The 15,200-nt window shown below is 56.0% G+C and overlaps 2 protein-coding genes across 7 annotated transcripts in view; one reads left to right on the forward strand and one right to left on the reverse strand.

Moving 5' to 3' along the window:
• Positions 1-13,650, forward strand: part of MYO15B (myosin XVB) — a 41,236-nt gene extending 27,586 nt beyond the window's left edge. The window contains exons 36-63 of one of the 3 annotated variants that reach the window (XM_060202754.1): positions 149-242; positions 366-473; positions 567-837; positions 925-1,015; positions 1,126-1,345; positions 1,784-1,896; positions 2,048-2,107; positions 3,579-3,654; positions 3,787-3,905; positions 4,061-4,179; positions 4,253-4,394; positions 4,927-5,038; positions 5,130-5,281; positions 5,654-5,808; positions 5,969-6,032; positions 6,124-6,196; positions 6,805-6,881; positions 10,815-10,888; positions 10,970-11,085; positions 11,176-11,270; positions 11,364-11,441; positions 11,528-11,624; positions 11,790-11,935; positions 12,050-12,165; positions 12,478-12,611; positions 12,749-12,882; positions 12,982-13,122; positions 13,264-13,650. In XM_060202754.1, coding sequence (XP_060058737.1) covers positions 149-242; positions 366-473; positions 567-837; positions 925-1,015; positions 1,126-1,345; positions 1,784-1,896; positions 2,048-2,107; positions 3,579-3,654; positions 3,787-3,905; positions 4,061-4,179; positions 4,253-4,394; positions 4,927-5,038; positions 5,130-5,281; positions 5,654-5,808; positions 5,969-6,032; positions 6,124-6,196; positions 6,805-6,881; positions 10,815-10,888; positions 10,970-11,085; positions 11,176-11,270; positions 11,364-11,441; positions 11,528-11,624; positions 11,790-11,935; positions 12,050-12,165; positions 12,478-12,611; positions 12,749-12,882; positions 12,982-13,122; positions 13,264-13,323 — 3,237 coding nt within the window. In that variant the 3' untranslated portion in view covers positions 13,324-13,650. The other 2 variants (XM_060202755.1, XR_009552933.1) reach the window with 2 other exon arrangements.
• RECQL5 (RecQ like helicase 5) overlaps positions 13,639-15,200 on the reverse strand; it is a 46,452-nt gene continuing 44,890 nt past the window's right edge. For all 4 annotated transcript variants that reach the window (XM_060202759.1, XM_060202756.1, XM_060202758.1 and 1 more), the window contains 2 exons: positions 14,368-14,437; positions 13,639-14,273 (listed from right to left, as the gene is read on the reverse strand). In XM_060202759.1, the coding sequence (XP_060058742.1) occupies positions 14,179-14,273; positions 14,368-14,437 (165 nt within the window). In that variant the 3' untranslated portion in view covers positions 13,639-14,178. The remainder of the gene's footprint in view (positions 14,274-14,367; positions 14,438-15,200) is intronic.

Raw genomic sequence — 15,200 nt, forward strand, 5'->3', positions numbered from 1 at the left:
CTGCTTGGAGCCAGGGCAGATGTGGGGCCAGGGTAAAAGTGACAGCTGCCAGGGATGCAGGAAAGGGAGACAGTGTGTCAAGTGGGGGTTTCTGGAATTCACACACTGGCAGAGTTGCCTTTCCACTTCCCTTTCCTGCCAGGAGGAGGAGGAGGAGGAGGAACCCGCACAGGAAAAAGCCCCTCACAGGTCTGAGTGGCCCAAGAGCTTCCAGGAGAAACGAGACTATTTCCAGAACATGGGTGAGTGTCCTGGGGGTGCCGGCCACAGCCTCAGCCCAGCTGGGGACAATGGGGTGCTCTCTATTCTTTGGGGAGGGCGTGCCGGGTGCAGGGTGATGCCAGGGCCCTCTGGGGCACTTACAGGGCAGCAGCAGATCAAGGTGAAGAAGGTGAAACCTCCAGCCAAGGTGCAGATCCCCCAGGGAGAGGAAGAAGAAGAGGAGGAAGAGGAGGAGGAGGAGCCCAGGGCAGGTAGGAAAACTGAAGGAGGGCTGGGGAGCTGGGGAAGTCCCAGACACGTTGGTTCTTCTCTGGGCCCCATTTCTTGCCTCTCTTTCTGGTCAGTGTCACCAACTCCTCTCCCGGTAGCCAAGAAGCCACCCGCCTGCAAGCCACAAGGTGGGGTCAAAGCTGCACCAGAGGCTGAGGCTGAGCCGGCCAAAGCATCAGGGCAAGGCAGTGAACGGGGGCAGCCCCAGGGCAGAGCTGTGGTGCGCAGCTCAGACCCCACACCCAAGAAGGAAAAGCCGAGAGAGCCCAGCAGAGAGATCGGCAACATCATCCGCATGTACCAGAGCCGCCCCGCCCCTGTGCCCATGCCAGTGCAGCCTACCAGGTGGGCTGGGGCGGGGCCGCTTGTGGTTGGGGCTGCCCTGCCCCCCTCCAACTCAGAGTCCCCCCTCACGACCTCTTCCTTCCCTAGGAAGCCCACCAAAACTTTCCTGAAGAAAAATGACCCTAAAGATGAGGCTCTGGCTAAGCTGGGGATCAATGGGACCACCTCGCCCCCTTTGGTGAGACCCTTGCCCGTCTCCTCCAGGACCTTGCTGCTCTGCTCAGGACTCCTGGGACATATGGCCCCTCCCCCAGGCACCGCTTAGATGCTTTCTCTGTGCCTCCCCAGCCTCTGTCCCCCAACCCAGCAAAGGGCCCCCCACCAGCTGTGGCCCCTCGACCCAAGACCCCACGGCGACTCGGGGCCTCCATCTCTATCAAAGAGAAGCAGGGCCCCCTACAGCAGCTGTTTGGCCAGGCCCCGCCCACCACCCAGGCCCCCCCACCTCCACCAGCACCCCTGCTGCCTCCACCTGGGGACCCAGAGATCCCTTCTGCTGAACCTCGAGGTAAGGACCCCCAGGGCAGGATTCCCAGCCAATGGCCTCTCAGGCTCCTGGTTGAGATCAGCTGCCCGGGCTTCTGGACTTTGGATCCATGGGTGACGGGGCCTCAGCTTCCGCGTTCCTGCTCAGGGCAGGGCCTGGACACCCCAGGGGTCTCTTGGCACTGAGAGATGGTCATATGCAGGGTTACCCTCCATGCAGACCTGACAGCTCCACCCAGCATGGGGCATCTCTGCTGACATGGTCGGGGAGGGCCCCGGGCAGCAGGGGCAGCAGGGAGCATCTGAGATGGAAGATGGAGGCAGGAGGCGGATGAGGGGGCAGCCAGGAGGATGTGGAGACTGAGTGAGATGAGGCCTGTTGGAGAGTCTGGGGTGAGGGGTGAAGGTCTTCCCTCCTGGTACTCCACTGCCTGATGCTCTTTGTCCCTTTTTCTGCCAGGCTCAAAGGAGCCCATGGAGGACCGGGGGATCACCACCCAGCTGCTCGTGCCCTCAGGCAGTGTGTGTTTCTCCTATGTCAGCCCACCCTGGAAGCTTTTCCTGCGCAAGGAGGTGGGCACGAGACCGGGGGCACAGCCTGCCTTCTCTGTGGGCTAAAGAGAACCCCCCCCCCCCTCGGCACTGGGTCTGGGGAGGTCAGGGCTGAGCCAGGAATGGGTCGGCAATTGCATCACTCACACCTCCCCTCATTCACCTCCTCCAGGTCTTCTACCCCCGGGAGCACTTCAGCCATCCCTACTGCCTCACGCTTCTCTGTGAGCAGGTGAGGATCTGGGCCAAGAGACAACAGCCTGAAGGGCCTGACAACAGCCAGGGCTTATGGGACACCTGCTGCCTAGTGTCCTGCCTTCCTTTACTTCGTCCTCACAACTGTCTTGGGAGTCAGGACCGTGCCTCGCCTCTAAAGAGGACTGACTGCACATTCCGTGGGGTCAGGAAGGTGGCTCAGCAGTAGATCATCCCCAGCACTACACAGGATGGATGATATGATCATAAAAAGAAGGTGCTGGGGGAATCGGGTGATAGTGCAGTGGGTTAAGCACACATGGCAAAAAACGCAAGGACCAGAGTAAGAATCCTGGTTCGAGCCCCTGGCTCCCCACCTGCAGCGGAGTCACTTCACAGACTGTGAAGCAGGTCTGCAGGTGTCTTTCCTCCGTCTTCCCCTCCTGTCTTCCCGTCCTCTCTCCATTTCTCTTTGTCCTATCCAACAACAACGACATTCATAACAACAATAACTACAACAATAAAACAACAAGGGCAACAAAAGGGAATAAATAAATAATAAGATATTTTAAAAAAAGAGAAGGTGCTGGATGGTAGTGCATACTGTTACCAGTAGCACATACATGTTACCATGTGCAAGGACTTGGGTTCAAGCCCCCGGTCCCCACCTATGGGGGGGAGTTCACAAGCAGCAGAGCAGGGGTTTCTCCTTCCTGCCTCTCCCGGCCCCTCTCCATCTTTTGTCTTTCCATAATAAGTCATCTGGAGTGATGAAGCCCCAATGAAAACAAATGAAAATAGAGAAAAAAGGAAAGAGAAAAGAAGTGAAAGTGAAGTGTACACCACAGAACACGCAGATTCTGTCTGCCACGCGGGTGGTGCTCAAACCGCTTGGCAGGCCCAGGACTGTGCCTCTGTTCTCCCACATTCTAGTGTAGCTTACCCTCCCCGTTCCTTCTCGTTGCCTCCGGGGTTATCGCTGAGGCTTGGTGCTGACACTAAGAATCCACTGCTCCTGGTGGCCACTTTTTCCATTTTATTGGATTGAGCAGAGAGAAATTGAAAGAGGAGGGAAGAGGCCAAGAGTGGGAGAGAAAGACAGACAGACACCTGCAGACCTGCTTCACTGCTTGTGAAGCTTCCCCCCTGCAGGTGGGGAGCTGGGGGCTTGAACCCAGGGCCTTATACATAGTAACTTGTGTGCCCTACCAGGTGTGCCACTACTCGGGTCCTTGCACATAGTACTATGTGTGCTTAACTGGGTTCCCCACCACCAGGTCCCCACTCCCGTTCCTTCACAGAAGCTTTTCTGCAGGCATGGGGTGTGAGTGAGATGGGGGTGCTGTGTACGCACAGTGGGCAGAGGCAGCTGGGAGTGCTGGGCTGGGAACCTTCCTCTGCTCTACCTAAGCCCATGGCGTTTCCAACTTTTCCTCTGTGTGGGACTGCCGGTGTGGGGGGTGTCTCTGGCTCAGGGCCCAGTGGTGACCACCTTTGTCTGCCCCCAGATCCTCCGGGACACCTTCGCAGATTCCTGCACCCGGATATCCCAGAAGGAAAGGCGTAGAATGAAAGAACTGCTGGGTGCGGCATGGGGACCCTACAGTCAGGGGGCTGGGGTGCTCGGGGGGATGAGCCTGACCAGAGGATACACACTTTGGGGCCCCTGATGGAAGGGAACCAGCAGGCAACAACCTGGGCTGCCCGTGCCCTCAGGAGACCTGGAGGTTGGCCTGGACTCTCTCCACATGGCTGAGGACAGTGCCAAGAAACGTATCGTGGTGGCTGCTCGGGACAACTGGGCCAATTATTTCTCCCGCATCTTCCCTGTATCGGTCGGTGGGACTGGGGGTTGGGGAGGGAGGAAGATGGCAGAACCCCAGATCACAGTGGAAGTCAGGGGCTGACTAGACTGGCCCTGAGCAGCCCCAGGACATCCCTGGATGGTGGCCTCTAGGGGCCTGCCTGTGACACCCCACCTCCCCAGCAGGGTGAGAGTGGCAGTGACGTGCAGCTGTTGGCCGTGTCCCACCGTGGGCTGAGACTGCTCAAGGTGACCCAAGGCCCCAGCTTCCACCCTGACCAGCTGAAGACTCTCTGCTCCTACAGGTGCGTTTGGGCCGGGGAAGGGGGTGGCAGGAGAAGGCAGGACCCTGCAGCTCATGCCTGCTCCTGGGCTCAGTTTTGCCGAGGTGCTGAGTGTAACATGTACGGGCCACTCAACCCTGGAGCTGTCGCTGAAGGGTGAGCAGCTGGTGCTGCACAGCAGCCGGGCAGGTGCCATCAAGGCCATGATCGAGCTGTTCCTGAGTGAGCTCAAGAAGGCAAGCAGTGGGAGTCGGGCGGTAGCGCAGCGGGTTAAGCGCACATGGCGCAAAGCGCAAGGACCGGCGTAAGGATCCCGGGTTCGAGCCCCCGGCTCCCCCCCTGCAGGGGCGTCGCTTCACAAGCAGTGAAGCAGGTCTGCAGGTGTCTGTCTTTCTCTCCCCCTCTCTGCCTTCCCCTCCTCTCTCCATTTCTCTCTGTCCTATCCAATAATAATGACAGCAATAAAAACAATAATAATAATTACAACAACGATAAAACAACCAGGGGCAACAAAAGGGAAAATAAATAATAAAAATTTTAAAAGAAGAAGACAAAGGCAAGCAGCAGCCCTGTGCTGGCTGGGGGTCCCCCTGACTCCGCATCACCCCCACCCTCTCTGGTTCATTCCGCATCCGCAAACGCCCTCCAGCTGCCTGGAGCGGGACTGGGAGCTCAGCCTATGTCCTTGAGTGGAGGTGGAGGTCCAGGGGAGAGCCAGTGGGGCAGAAAAGACAGGGACCCCACCCCCACTCACCTGCTCGCCTGCAGGACTCCGGCTATGTGATCGCCTTGCGAAGCTACATCACAGATGATTGCAGCCTCCTCAGCTTCCACCGTGGGGAGCTCATCAAGTTATTGCCGGCGGCCACGGTGGACCCAGGTTGTGGAGGGTGAGGGTGCTGGGCCCAGCGGCTGGCACAGACTCGGGGCAGAGGGCTGGAGGCTGAGACTCTGTCCTTGGCTGCCCACAGGCTGGCAGTTCGGCTCCACCGGAGGCCGCTCTGGACTCTTTCCTGCCGACATAGTCCAGCCTGCCGCTGCTCCCGACTTCTCCTTCGCACCTGAGCAGAGACACAGCCAGCGCAAGAATCGTGCAGAGCCAGGATCAGCACAAGCGGTGGAGGTGAGGAAGACAGGACAGGCGGAGGCTGGGCCAAACTAGCATTCAAGGAAGGATGAGGACCAGCCTGCCTGCCATCTGCTGGGCAGCACTGGCTCTGGTACCGCCCCTCCCCTCTCCCTGTTGCCATGTCTCCCCAGCAAGACTGAGCTCCCTGTGGGCAGGGCAGGGCCGCCACCCCTCCTGTGTGTCCCTCGTGGTACTTAGATCAGTGCCGCCCCAGCAGATGCTCAATAAACAGCTCTGGACTTTCCTGGTCTCTGGTGGTATGCTCACTCTGGTCACTCTGCCTGCTCTTGGTTGGGCAGAGGCTGGGACAGGGCTGGTGGACAGTCCCATGGGCAGCTGGGTGGACTAGGTCTCCTATGCTGTCAGCACCCTGCCCACGTCCAAAGAAGCCAGGCTTACAGCAATGACTCAGAGGCCACCAGCTTGCCTGCCTCTGGCATCTACCTCTCACTGCCTGTGGAATCCCAAGACTACAGCATGCAGGAGTTTGCCCTCAAGTACTTCCGGAAGCCCCAGGCCTTGTGAGTACTTTGGGACCCACCCCTTGCCCATCTGGTCCTCATCTCCCTGAAGTGGGCCTCCCTGTGTAGAACCAGCAAGCCAGTGCTCCTGGCACCCTCCCGACACAGCCAGGGCTGATAGGCACCAGCAAGCAGGCTGTCCTCCATGCTGTCTCCACAGGCTGGGCCAGGTGGGTGGAGGCACCGAGGGGAAGAGCACAGCTAGCCTTGTGCGCTACACTAAGGTAAGGAGGTCAGGCTGGGGAAATGGGGCTGTGAGCCTGCCGTCTGGCCCCCAAGGGGCCCAGCTCCACAACCCAGCCTCTTTGGTCACAGGAACCCATCCAGCAATCGCTCATCAGCTTCAGTGATGAGGACGCCAACAAGAAGGCTGTGGAGAGCTTCCGAGGCAAGCAGGCCCAGCGTCCTGGGTTCCTGTCTTTGGTGCCTTATACCTAGATGTCAAGTCACCTTGTCTCAGGGAAGCTCACTGGTGGCCCTGACGCAGTTCACCCACCCAGGGGTGTGGGGTGGGGGCTGGAAGGTAGTGCTGGGTCAAGCTGACAGCAGCATGAGAGACCTTGAGTGCTCATGGAACATCTTAGCTCTGTTTCTTTCTTTCTTTTTAAATATTTATTTATTTACTTTTGTTGCCCTTGTTTTATCATTGTAGTTATTATTGTTGTTGTTGGATAGGACAGAGAGAAATGGAGAGAGGAGGGGAAGACAGAGGGGGGAAGAGAGACACCTGCAGAACTGCTTCACCGCTTGTGAAGCGACTCCCCTGCAGGTGGGGAGTCGGGGGCCCCAACTGGGATCTTTACGCGGGTCCTTGCGTTTTTGTACCACGTGCGCTTAACACGCTGCGCTAGACTCCCAGCTCTGTTTCTCTATAATGCCAAGAGCACTGCTCTGCCCTGAGCAGAGCAGGCGGCAGGGGAGGCTGTGCACGCCGTCGGGAGCTGGGGCCATGCTCCCAGCCCAGCTCACTGGGATCTTTGTCCTGCTCCCTTGCAGCTCTGATGCAGTTCATGGGGGATCAGTCTAAGCCCAGGGGCAAGGATGAGCTGGAGCTCCTCTACCAGATGCTGAAGGTGAGCACAAGCTGTGTGCCCAGCGCCTGCCCTCCTCCCCTTACTCACGACGCATTCAAGTCACGTACAGGGTCTTGCTGAGGACTAAGCAAGCATGTGGGAGGCAAGTAGGCCGAGTCTCCCGAGCTCCAGTCTGGTGGGATGAGACTCTGGCCTGCCCTGCTGCAGCCAGAGGGCAAGGGAGGGGTCAGGAGAGGACAGTGCAGCCAGATCCCAGTGCACGCCGTAGCCCCTGGTCAGGACTTTTTTCTTTGCTTTTTTAAATATCCTATTTAATTATTAATTTTTATCTTTATTTATTGGATAGAGACAATCAGAAATAGAGAAGGGGGGCCAGGTGGTGGCGCACCTGGTTGAGCGGACGTTATAATGCGCAAGGACCCCATCTGCAGGGGGAAAGCTTCACAAATGGTGAAGCAGTGCTGCAGGTGTCTCTCTGTCTCTCTCCCTCTCTATCACCCCCTTCCCTCTCAATTTCTGACTGTCTCTATCCAGTAAATAAATATTAATAATAAGAATAATAATAAAAGGAAATAGAGAGGGAAGGGGGAGATAGAAAGGAAGAGAGACACCTGCAGCACTGTTTCACCACTTGTAAAGCTTTCCTCCTGCAGGTGAGGCCCAGGGGTTTGAACCTGGGTCCTTGTGCATTGTCTTTTTTTTTTTTTTTGCCTCGAGTTATCTCTAGGGCTCGGTGCCTACAATATAGATTCACTGCTCCTGTGGCCATTTTTTCTTTTTCTTTTTGATAGGACAGAGAGAAATTGAGAGGGGAGGGGAGACAGAAGAGAGATAGACATTTGTAGACTTGCTTACGAAGCAACCCCCCTGCAGGTGGGGAGCCAGGGGCTTGAACTGAGATCCTTGCACGGATTCTTACATTTTATATTATGTGCACTTAACCCAGTGTGCCACCACCTAACTTATTATTTTTTAAATATATATTTTAAAATATTTATTTATTTCCTGTGTGGTCTGGGAGGTGTCACAGTGGATAAAACATTGGATTCTGAAGGATGAAGTCCTGAGTTCAATCCCTGACAGCACATGTACCAGAGTGATAGCTGGTTCTTTCTCCTCCTAGCTTTCTCGTAAATAAATAAATAAGTAAATAAATAAATAAAATCTTTTTTTTTAAATTTATTTCTTTATTAGGGAATTAATGTTTTACATTCAACAGCAAATACAATAGTTTGTTCATGAATAACATTCCCCAGTTTCCCATTTAACAATACAACCCCCACTACGTCATTTATCATCCTTCATGGACCTGTATTCTCCCCACCCACCCACCCCAGAGTCTTTTACTTTGGTGCGATCATAAATAAAATCTTTAAAAATATTTATTCCATTTTGTTGCCCTTGTTGTTTTATTGTTGTAGTTATTACTGTTGTTGTTATTGATGTCATTGTTGTTGGATTGGACAGAGAGACATGGAGGGGGGGAAGACAGAGAGGGGGAGAGAAAGACAGACACCTACAGACCTGCTTCACCACCTGTCAAGCGACTCCCCTGTAGGTGGGGAGCCAGGAGCTTGAACCAGGATCCTTAAGCCAGTCCCTGCACTTTGTGCCATGTGTGCTTAACCTGCTGCACTACTGCCTGACTCCCCTAACTTATTATTTACTTATTTTCTTTTTACATTTTTTTAATATTTATTTATTCCCTTTTTTGGCCCGTTATTTTATTGTTGTAGTTATTGATGTCGTCGTTGTTGGATAGGACAGAGAGAAATGGAGAGACGAGTGGGAGACAGAGAGGGGGAGAGAAAGATAGACACCTGCAGACCTGCTTCACTGCTTGTGAAGCGACTCCCCTGCAGGTGGGGAGCCGGGGCTCGAACCAGGATCCATAGGCTATTTATTTATTTTCTACCAGAGCACTGCTCACCTCTCGCCATGGTGGTGCTGGAGATTGAACCTGAGACCTCAGAACCTTAGTTAGGAGGACTTTGATTTTTTCTTTCTTTTTAAATTATCTTTATTTATTGGATAGGGACAGTCAGAAATTGAGAGGGAAGAGGGAGATAGGAAGAGAGACAGAGGGACACTTGCAGCACTGTTTCACTACTCGCAAAGCTTTCCCCTTGCAAGTGGGGACTGGGGGCTCAGACCTGGGTCCTTATGCATTGGAACATATGCGCTCAACCAGGTGCGCCACCACCTGGCCCCTGAGGACTTTGATATTTCTTTTTCTTTTTTAAAAATTTTATTTGTTTATTTTCCCTTTTGTTGCCCTTGTTTTATTGTAGTAGTTGTTATTGTTGTTGTTATTGATGTCATTATTGATAGGACAGAGAGAAATGGAGAGAGGAGGGGAAGACAGAGAGGGGGAAAGATAGACACCTGCAGACCTGCTTCACCGCCTGTGAAGCGACTCCCCTGCAGGTGGGGAGCCGGGGGCTCGAACCGGGATCCTTACTCCAGTCCTTGCTTCGCACCATGTTTAACCCACTGCGCTACTGCCCGACTCCCCCCTTTTCTTTTCTCCCCAGTAGCTGTCCTCTCTCTCTCTTCTCTTCCTCCCTCCCTTAATTCCTATCTTCAATAAAGGCAGAGAGAAAGGGAGTAAGAGACCACTAAGCTTCCTTCAATATCGTGGAGGCTGGGCTTGAACCTGGGTCTTATGCATGGCAAAGCAGCACACTATCCAAGCAAGCTAGTTTTCCAGCCCCTTTCTTTTTGATAGAGATTGAGAGAGACAAAAAACAGAGGAGAGACACCTGCAGCAAGTCTCTACCACTTTTTGTTTGTTTGTTTGCCTCCAGGGTTATCACTGGGGCTTAGTGCTGGCACTAGAAAGCCACTGCTCTGGTGGCCATCACCCACCCATTTTATTTTATTCGATAGGACAGAGAGAAATAGAGAGGGTAGGAGGAACAGAGGGTAGGAGGTAAAGAGAAACAGACACCTGCAGGCCTGCTTCACCACTTGTGAAGCATTTCCATGCAGGTGGGGAGCCAGGGCTGGAACCCCAATCCTTGTGCAGGTCCTTGTGCTTAGTACTATGTGCGCTTAACCAGCTACACCACGGCCCAGCCCCCTCCCTCCCCTTCCTTCCTTCCTTCCTTGCTTCCTTGCTTTCTCTCACCAGAGCACTATTCAGCTCTGGCTTATGGTGGTGTGGGGATTGAACCTGGGGCCTCAGCCATCAAAGTCTTCTTGCATAACCATTACACTGTTTTCCCAGCTTTTTATTTGTTTTTTTTTTTTAAGTTTTTTTTTTCATATTTATTTTCCCTTTTGGTGCCCTTGTTTTATTGTTGTAGTTATTAGTTGTTGTTATTGATGTCATCGTTGTTAGGACAGAGAGAAGTGGAGAGGAGGGGACGGCAGAGAGGGGGAGAGACAGACACCTGCAGATCTGCTTTACCGCCTGCTTCACTCCCCTGCAGGTGGGGAGCTGGGGGCTCGAACCGGGATCCTTACGCCGGTCCTTGCGCTTTGCACCACCTGCGCTTAACCTGCCGCACCACCGGCTCCCTATTTGTTTATTTTTGAGAGGGGACAGTGGAGAAAGAGACAGAGAAGAGTTGCCACAGCACTGCTCCACCATGCATGGGGTTTCCTTCCTTCCTCGATGACTTACTTATGAGAAATAAAGAGAACCAGAGCGCCACCTGGCACCTGAGGAGCGCCTTGTGCTTGAGAGGCCGGTGCTTTCCCCACTGTGCCATCCCCCTGGGGTCCTCCTGGTGCCTTCTGTGGTGCTCCACGCGGTGCCAGAGCTTGAACGCAGGGCCTTGTGTCTAAGGCATACACTCCTCTGGGTGAGCTATCTCCCAGCCTCGTTAGAGGTTCTTTCTGACCGAATACTACCCCTCAGTCCACTGCACGGCAGCTCTGCGGCCTGCCCCACCTTGCCCCGCACACTGTCACTGCCCCCGTCCCCCAGCTGCCATCCACTACCCTTTGTCCTTCTTGTCCCCACAGCTGGGTCGAGATGAGAACCTCAGGGATGAGACCTACTGCCAGGTCATCAAGCAAATCACTGGAAACCCCCGGCCGTGAGTGTTGGGGCTTGGGGGGGAGGGGAGGCTCAGCGCCAGGGCCTGGTCAGCCTGAAGCTCCGTCTTTCCGCCCTGCAGAGAACTCTGTGCTCGGGGCTGGAACTTCCTCAGCCTCTTCACTGGCTTCTTCCTCCCGTCAACCACACTGATGCCCTACTTGACCAAGTTCCTGCAGGAGTCAGGCCTGAGCCAAGGTGCCTGTGGGCAGCCCTTCCCTGCTGGGGTCCGAGCTGCTTGGGGAGAAGTTTGCAGCTGCTCGTGACGCAGCCTGACTCTTTCTGCAGAGCTGGCCCGGAGTAGCCAGGAGCACCTGCAGCGCACAGTCAAGTATGGCGGCCGCCAGCGGCTGCCCTCCCCAAATGAACTACGCGCGTTCCTGGTACTGGGGGTGCGGGTGGCGGGCATTCTGGGAGAGGCAGGAGGAGAGCCGGGGCCGTGGTCCGCTGACTGATGCCCCAACCTGCCTTGGCAGAAAGGGCAAACAACCCGCCAACTGATAATCCACCTGCCCGGGGGTGTGGACTACAAGACCAGTATTCAGACATTCACGGTGAGCACAGGGCTACCGAGATGGGCTCTAGGGTGCCTCCCCTCCCCCAGCCGCTCCCCCCCATCGCGGCCCTGCCCTGTGCCCAGGTGGCAGCAGAAGCCCTGGAGGAGCTGTGTGGGAAGATGGGGATCACAGACCCGCAGGAAGTGCAGGAATTTGCCCTCTTCCTCATCAAGGGGGAAGGTGAGCGCCTGCCTGCCTACCTGAGCGGGGAGGGAGGGAGGCAGGCTGGGCTAGGCCCCAGGGGGTGGCCTCACTGCTGGGTCTGCTCCTGTGCTCAGAGGGAAGGTGGTCCCTGTGGAGACTGGCAGCCAGGCAGGCCAGCTGCAGACCAGGGTTCCCCTACAGGTAAGCTGGTGCGGCCCCTCCGGCCCCATGAGTACCTCAACGACGTGCTGGTGGACCTGGATCTGAGCGTGCACAGCCGGCGGCTCGGCTGGGAGACCCCGCTGCACTTCAGCAGCCCCACCTACGTCAGCACCCACTATGGCCAGGTCAGCCCACCTGGCCCTGTAGTGAGGGTGTCCCTGCCGCGGGGGAGGGGGACCTCTGGGCAGCCACAAGCCCAGGGTGTTGGGACGCTGCTGTCACTCACTGCTCTCTCTCAGGTGCTGAGGGACTTCCTGCAGGGGAAGCTCCTGGTCAGTGCCCAGGCCGATGCCCAGCTTGCCAGGCTGGCCGCCTTACAGCACCTCAGCAGGGCCCAAGAGGACACCCCTTCAGAGTGAGTGCGAGCACCCCCCCACACACACACACACAACCTGTCACTCCTCCTGTCCCTCCTATGCTGGAACCCACGTCAGCATGGGGTGGCCCAAGGGCCTCTCCTGCAGTCCCCGTCCCCCTTCTCATCAAGGCCACAGCCACTGGCTTAGACTTCTCAGGGGCCTGGAGGCCTGGTGGCTGTGCACAGCTGTCCCCACCCCAGTGCTTCAAGGGCAGGCTCCACACCCCTGTTCGGTGTCTGGGCCCGAGTCTGGCTCCTTTATTTAGCGCCTGTTGTTTGCCAGCCTTGACTGACCAGGCTGTGTCCTAGGCGGGACGTGCTGGCTTACCTGCCGAAGCCGCTGCTTCAGCAGGTGCATGTGGCTGCTCTCAAGAGCCTGGTGGTCCAGGAGCTGCGGCAGCTGCAAGGACACAGCCCCCAGAAAGCACAGATCAGCTTCATCGGTGGGTCTGGGGCAGGGGCTGCTGGGCTGGATGCTGGGGGTGGAGAAGGGGGCCACAGCAGCTTCTCCACCAGCCCTGCCCCTCCTTTTCATCTGGGCCCCATAGTCAGAGCTCCCACCTGAGCCCTGTGTCCCCAGAGTCCGTGAGCCGGCTGCCCCTCTTTGGCTACACCGTGTACGTCGTGCTGCGGGTGAGCGGGATGACCCTGCCCGGATCCGGACTCCTGGGACTGAACCGTCAGCATCTGGTCCTCATGGACCCCAGCTCCCAGGTGGGTCTGGGCAGCGTGGGGCTGTTCCCCTCCCACCACCTGCACTGACCCCTGCCCTAATTAGGCAGGGCCAAGTTCTGCTGTCCTGTTTGTCTCCAGAAGCTGTGCTGCTCCATCCCCCTGAGTGATGTGAGGCGGCTCCACCTGTTGAGCCCACTGGAGGAAAATGCGCCCCCAGGCCTGGAGCTCAACTATGGCTCAGTGGACAACCCCCAGACCATCTGGTTTGAGCTGCCCCAGGTGAATGGCTGAGGCCTCTGGCCGCTAGGGGGAGGTGGTGAGAGCCTCATGCAGGCCTGGTGTGCCTGAGGGAGGTGGGGGTGGGTGCGGATGGAGGCAGGGGCTGGCCTGGGAGCCCAGCCCTGACAGCCAGTCCCACAGGCCCAGGAGCTGAAGCACACTATCTCCTTCCTGCTGGAGAGCAGCAGCGTTTCTGTTTAGTGAACCCCTTCACCCCAGAGGAGTGGGGGTGCGGCACAGGCCTAGAAGGGGCCCAAGGCTTGCCCAAGTGTTCTCCCTGAGTGCTACCAACCACTCTGGTTTGGACTTCACCGAGCAGCCGTTGTGGAGGCCCTGAGGCAGGGGCGGCTACAGCGACACCTATCAGGAAAGTGGGCCCAGGTCCCTGGGAACTTGGCGCGGCCCGCTGATGTTGCCCAGTCTGGGGGCATGCCCTCACAGCCCCAGCTCAACATCAACACATGCTCAGCCCCTGGAGAGGCAGCTGCTGAGGAATAAAACTCGAGAGAAGAGGGCTGTGTGTATGTACATGTCAGAGCAAATGGCTTTATTATTCCTGACCAGGAGCCGCAGCTTCCCACGAGCTCTCACCTGGGTCGGGTGTGCGACGGCCATCTCGGGATGGGGTGGGTGCTGTCTAGGCATTAGGGGTTCTCCCTGAGTAGGCACATATGCCATAGATAGGTGGGCCCTGAAACTTATTTAGCGCAAGGTGGAGATCAACTCCTCTTCCCATTCCCCCAGAGCAGGCACCTTTTCCCCCAGTCTGGGTGTCTGGCCTAATCCTGAGAGCCAGTGGAGGCTGGAAGACTGAGAAAAAGGACTCCAGTCTCTGGAAGCAAAAAAGAACGGGTGGACTGACCTCTGGCTGGACCTGGGAGGTGGCTGGGGTCACCTCCAAAACCAGGCAAGTTAGAAAGGGTGAGGCCACTGAGAGAAGATGCTATCCCAGCACTGACAGGCCTGCTCACTCTCCCCATTGCAAAGTGGGGCCCTACTGGCCCACCGCAGAATCCGAGAGAGGGTGTCCGTCCAGCTGGGCCGCAGGGGTCCTCTCTAGGGGCCACAAAGGCTGTGCCAGTCTGCTTCACTCTCACACCGGGCCCGGCCATGGAAAAACTGCCTGATGAGGTTGAGGGCCTCTTCCTTCACTGTAGATTTGAGGCAGGAGAATGTGAGGGCCGGTCTTCCCCCTGAATACAGACATCCACCCCCAGGTCAGAGCTGGGCAATGCAGGCACTCACCTCTCCTTCCTGGGGAGGGCCGCTGAGCCAGTGTGTGTGAGAGGTAGCGGGCGAAGCCTTTGAACAATTCCTGGAGCGGGGAGGGGGAAACAGCATAGTGGTCATGTAAAAATACCCTCATGCCTGAGGCTCCAAAATCCCAGATTCTGTCTCCCACACCACCATAAACTAGAGCTGAGCAGTGCTCTGCTTTTTCTGTTCAAAAAAAAAAAGTTAAAATAATATATATATTTTTAATTTGCTTTTTTTCCCCTTTTGTTGTCCTTGTTTTTTATTGTAGTTGTTGATGATATCGTTGTTGTTGGATAGGACAGAGAGAAATGGAGAGAGGAGGGGAGACAGAGAGAGAGAGAGAGAGACAGACAGACACTTGCAGACCTGCTTCACCACCCGTGAAGCGATTCCCCTCAGGTGGGGAGCTGGGGGCTCCTCACACTTGGTCCTTGCGGTTGGTGCTATGTGCACTTAACCCGCTGCGCTACCACCTGCCCTTAAAATAATCTTTTTTTAAAAAAAAATATTCATTTATTTATTTGGGTAGAAAAAGAGAAATTGAGAGGAAGGGTGGGGAGATAAAGAGACAGAGAGACACCTGCAACCCTGCTTCACCACTTGTGAAGCTTTCCCCCTGCAGGTGGGGGGCCAGGGGCTTGAACCCGGGGCCTTGTGCTTTGTAGCATGCATACTCAACCAGGTGTGCCACCACCTAGCTTCCTAAAATAATTTTAAAAAACAGATTTAAAAAATCCCTGGAGGCAGAGGGTGAAAAGGAGCAGAGAGTAGACTCCTGCTCTGTCCCCGAGTGACCCTGTCAAGACCCCGGAGTAAGGAAA

Source organism: Erinaceus europaeus, chromosome 12 (genome assembly GCF_950295315.1).
Source record: "Erinaceus europaeus chromosome 12, mEriEur2.1, whole genome shotgun sequence".
Classification (NCBI taxonomy): domain Eukaryota; kingdom Metazoa; phylum Chordata; class Mammalia; order Eulipotyphla; family Erinaceidae; genus Erinaceus; species Erinaceus europaeus.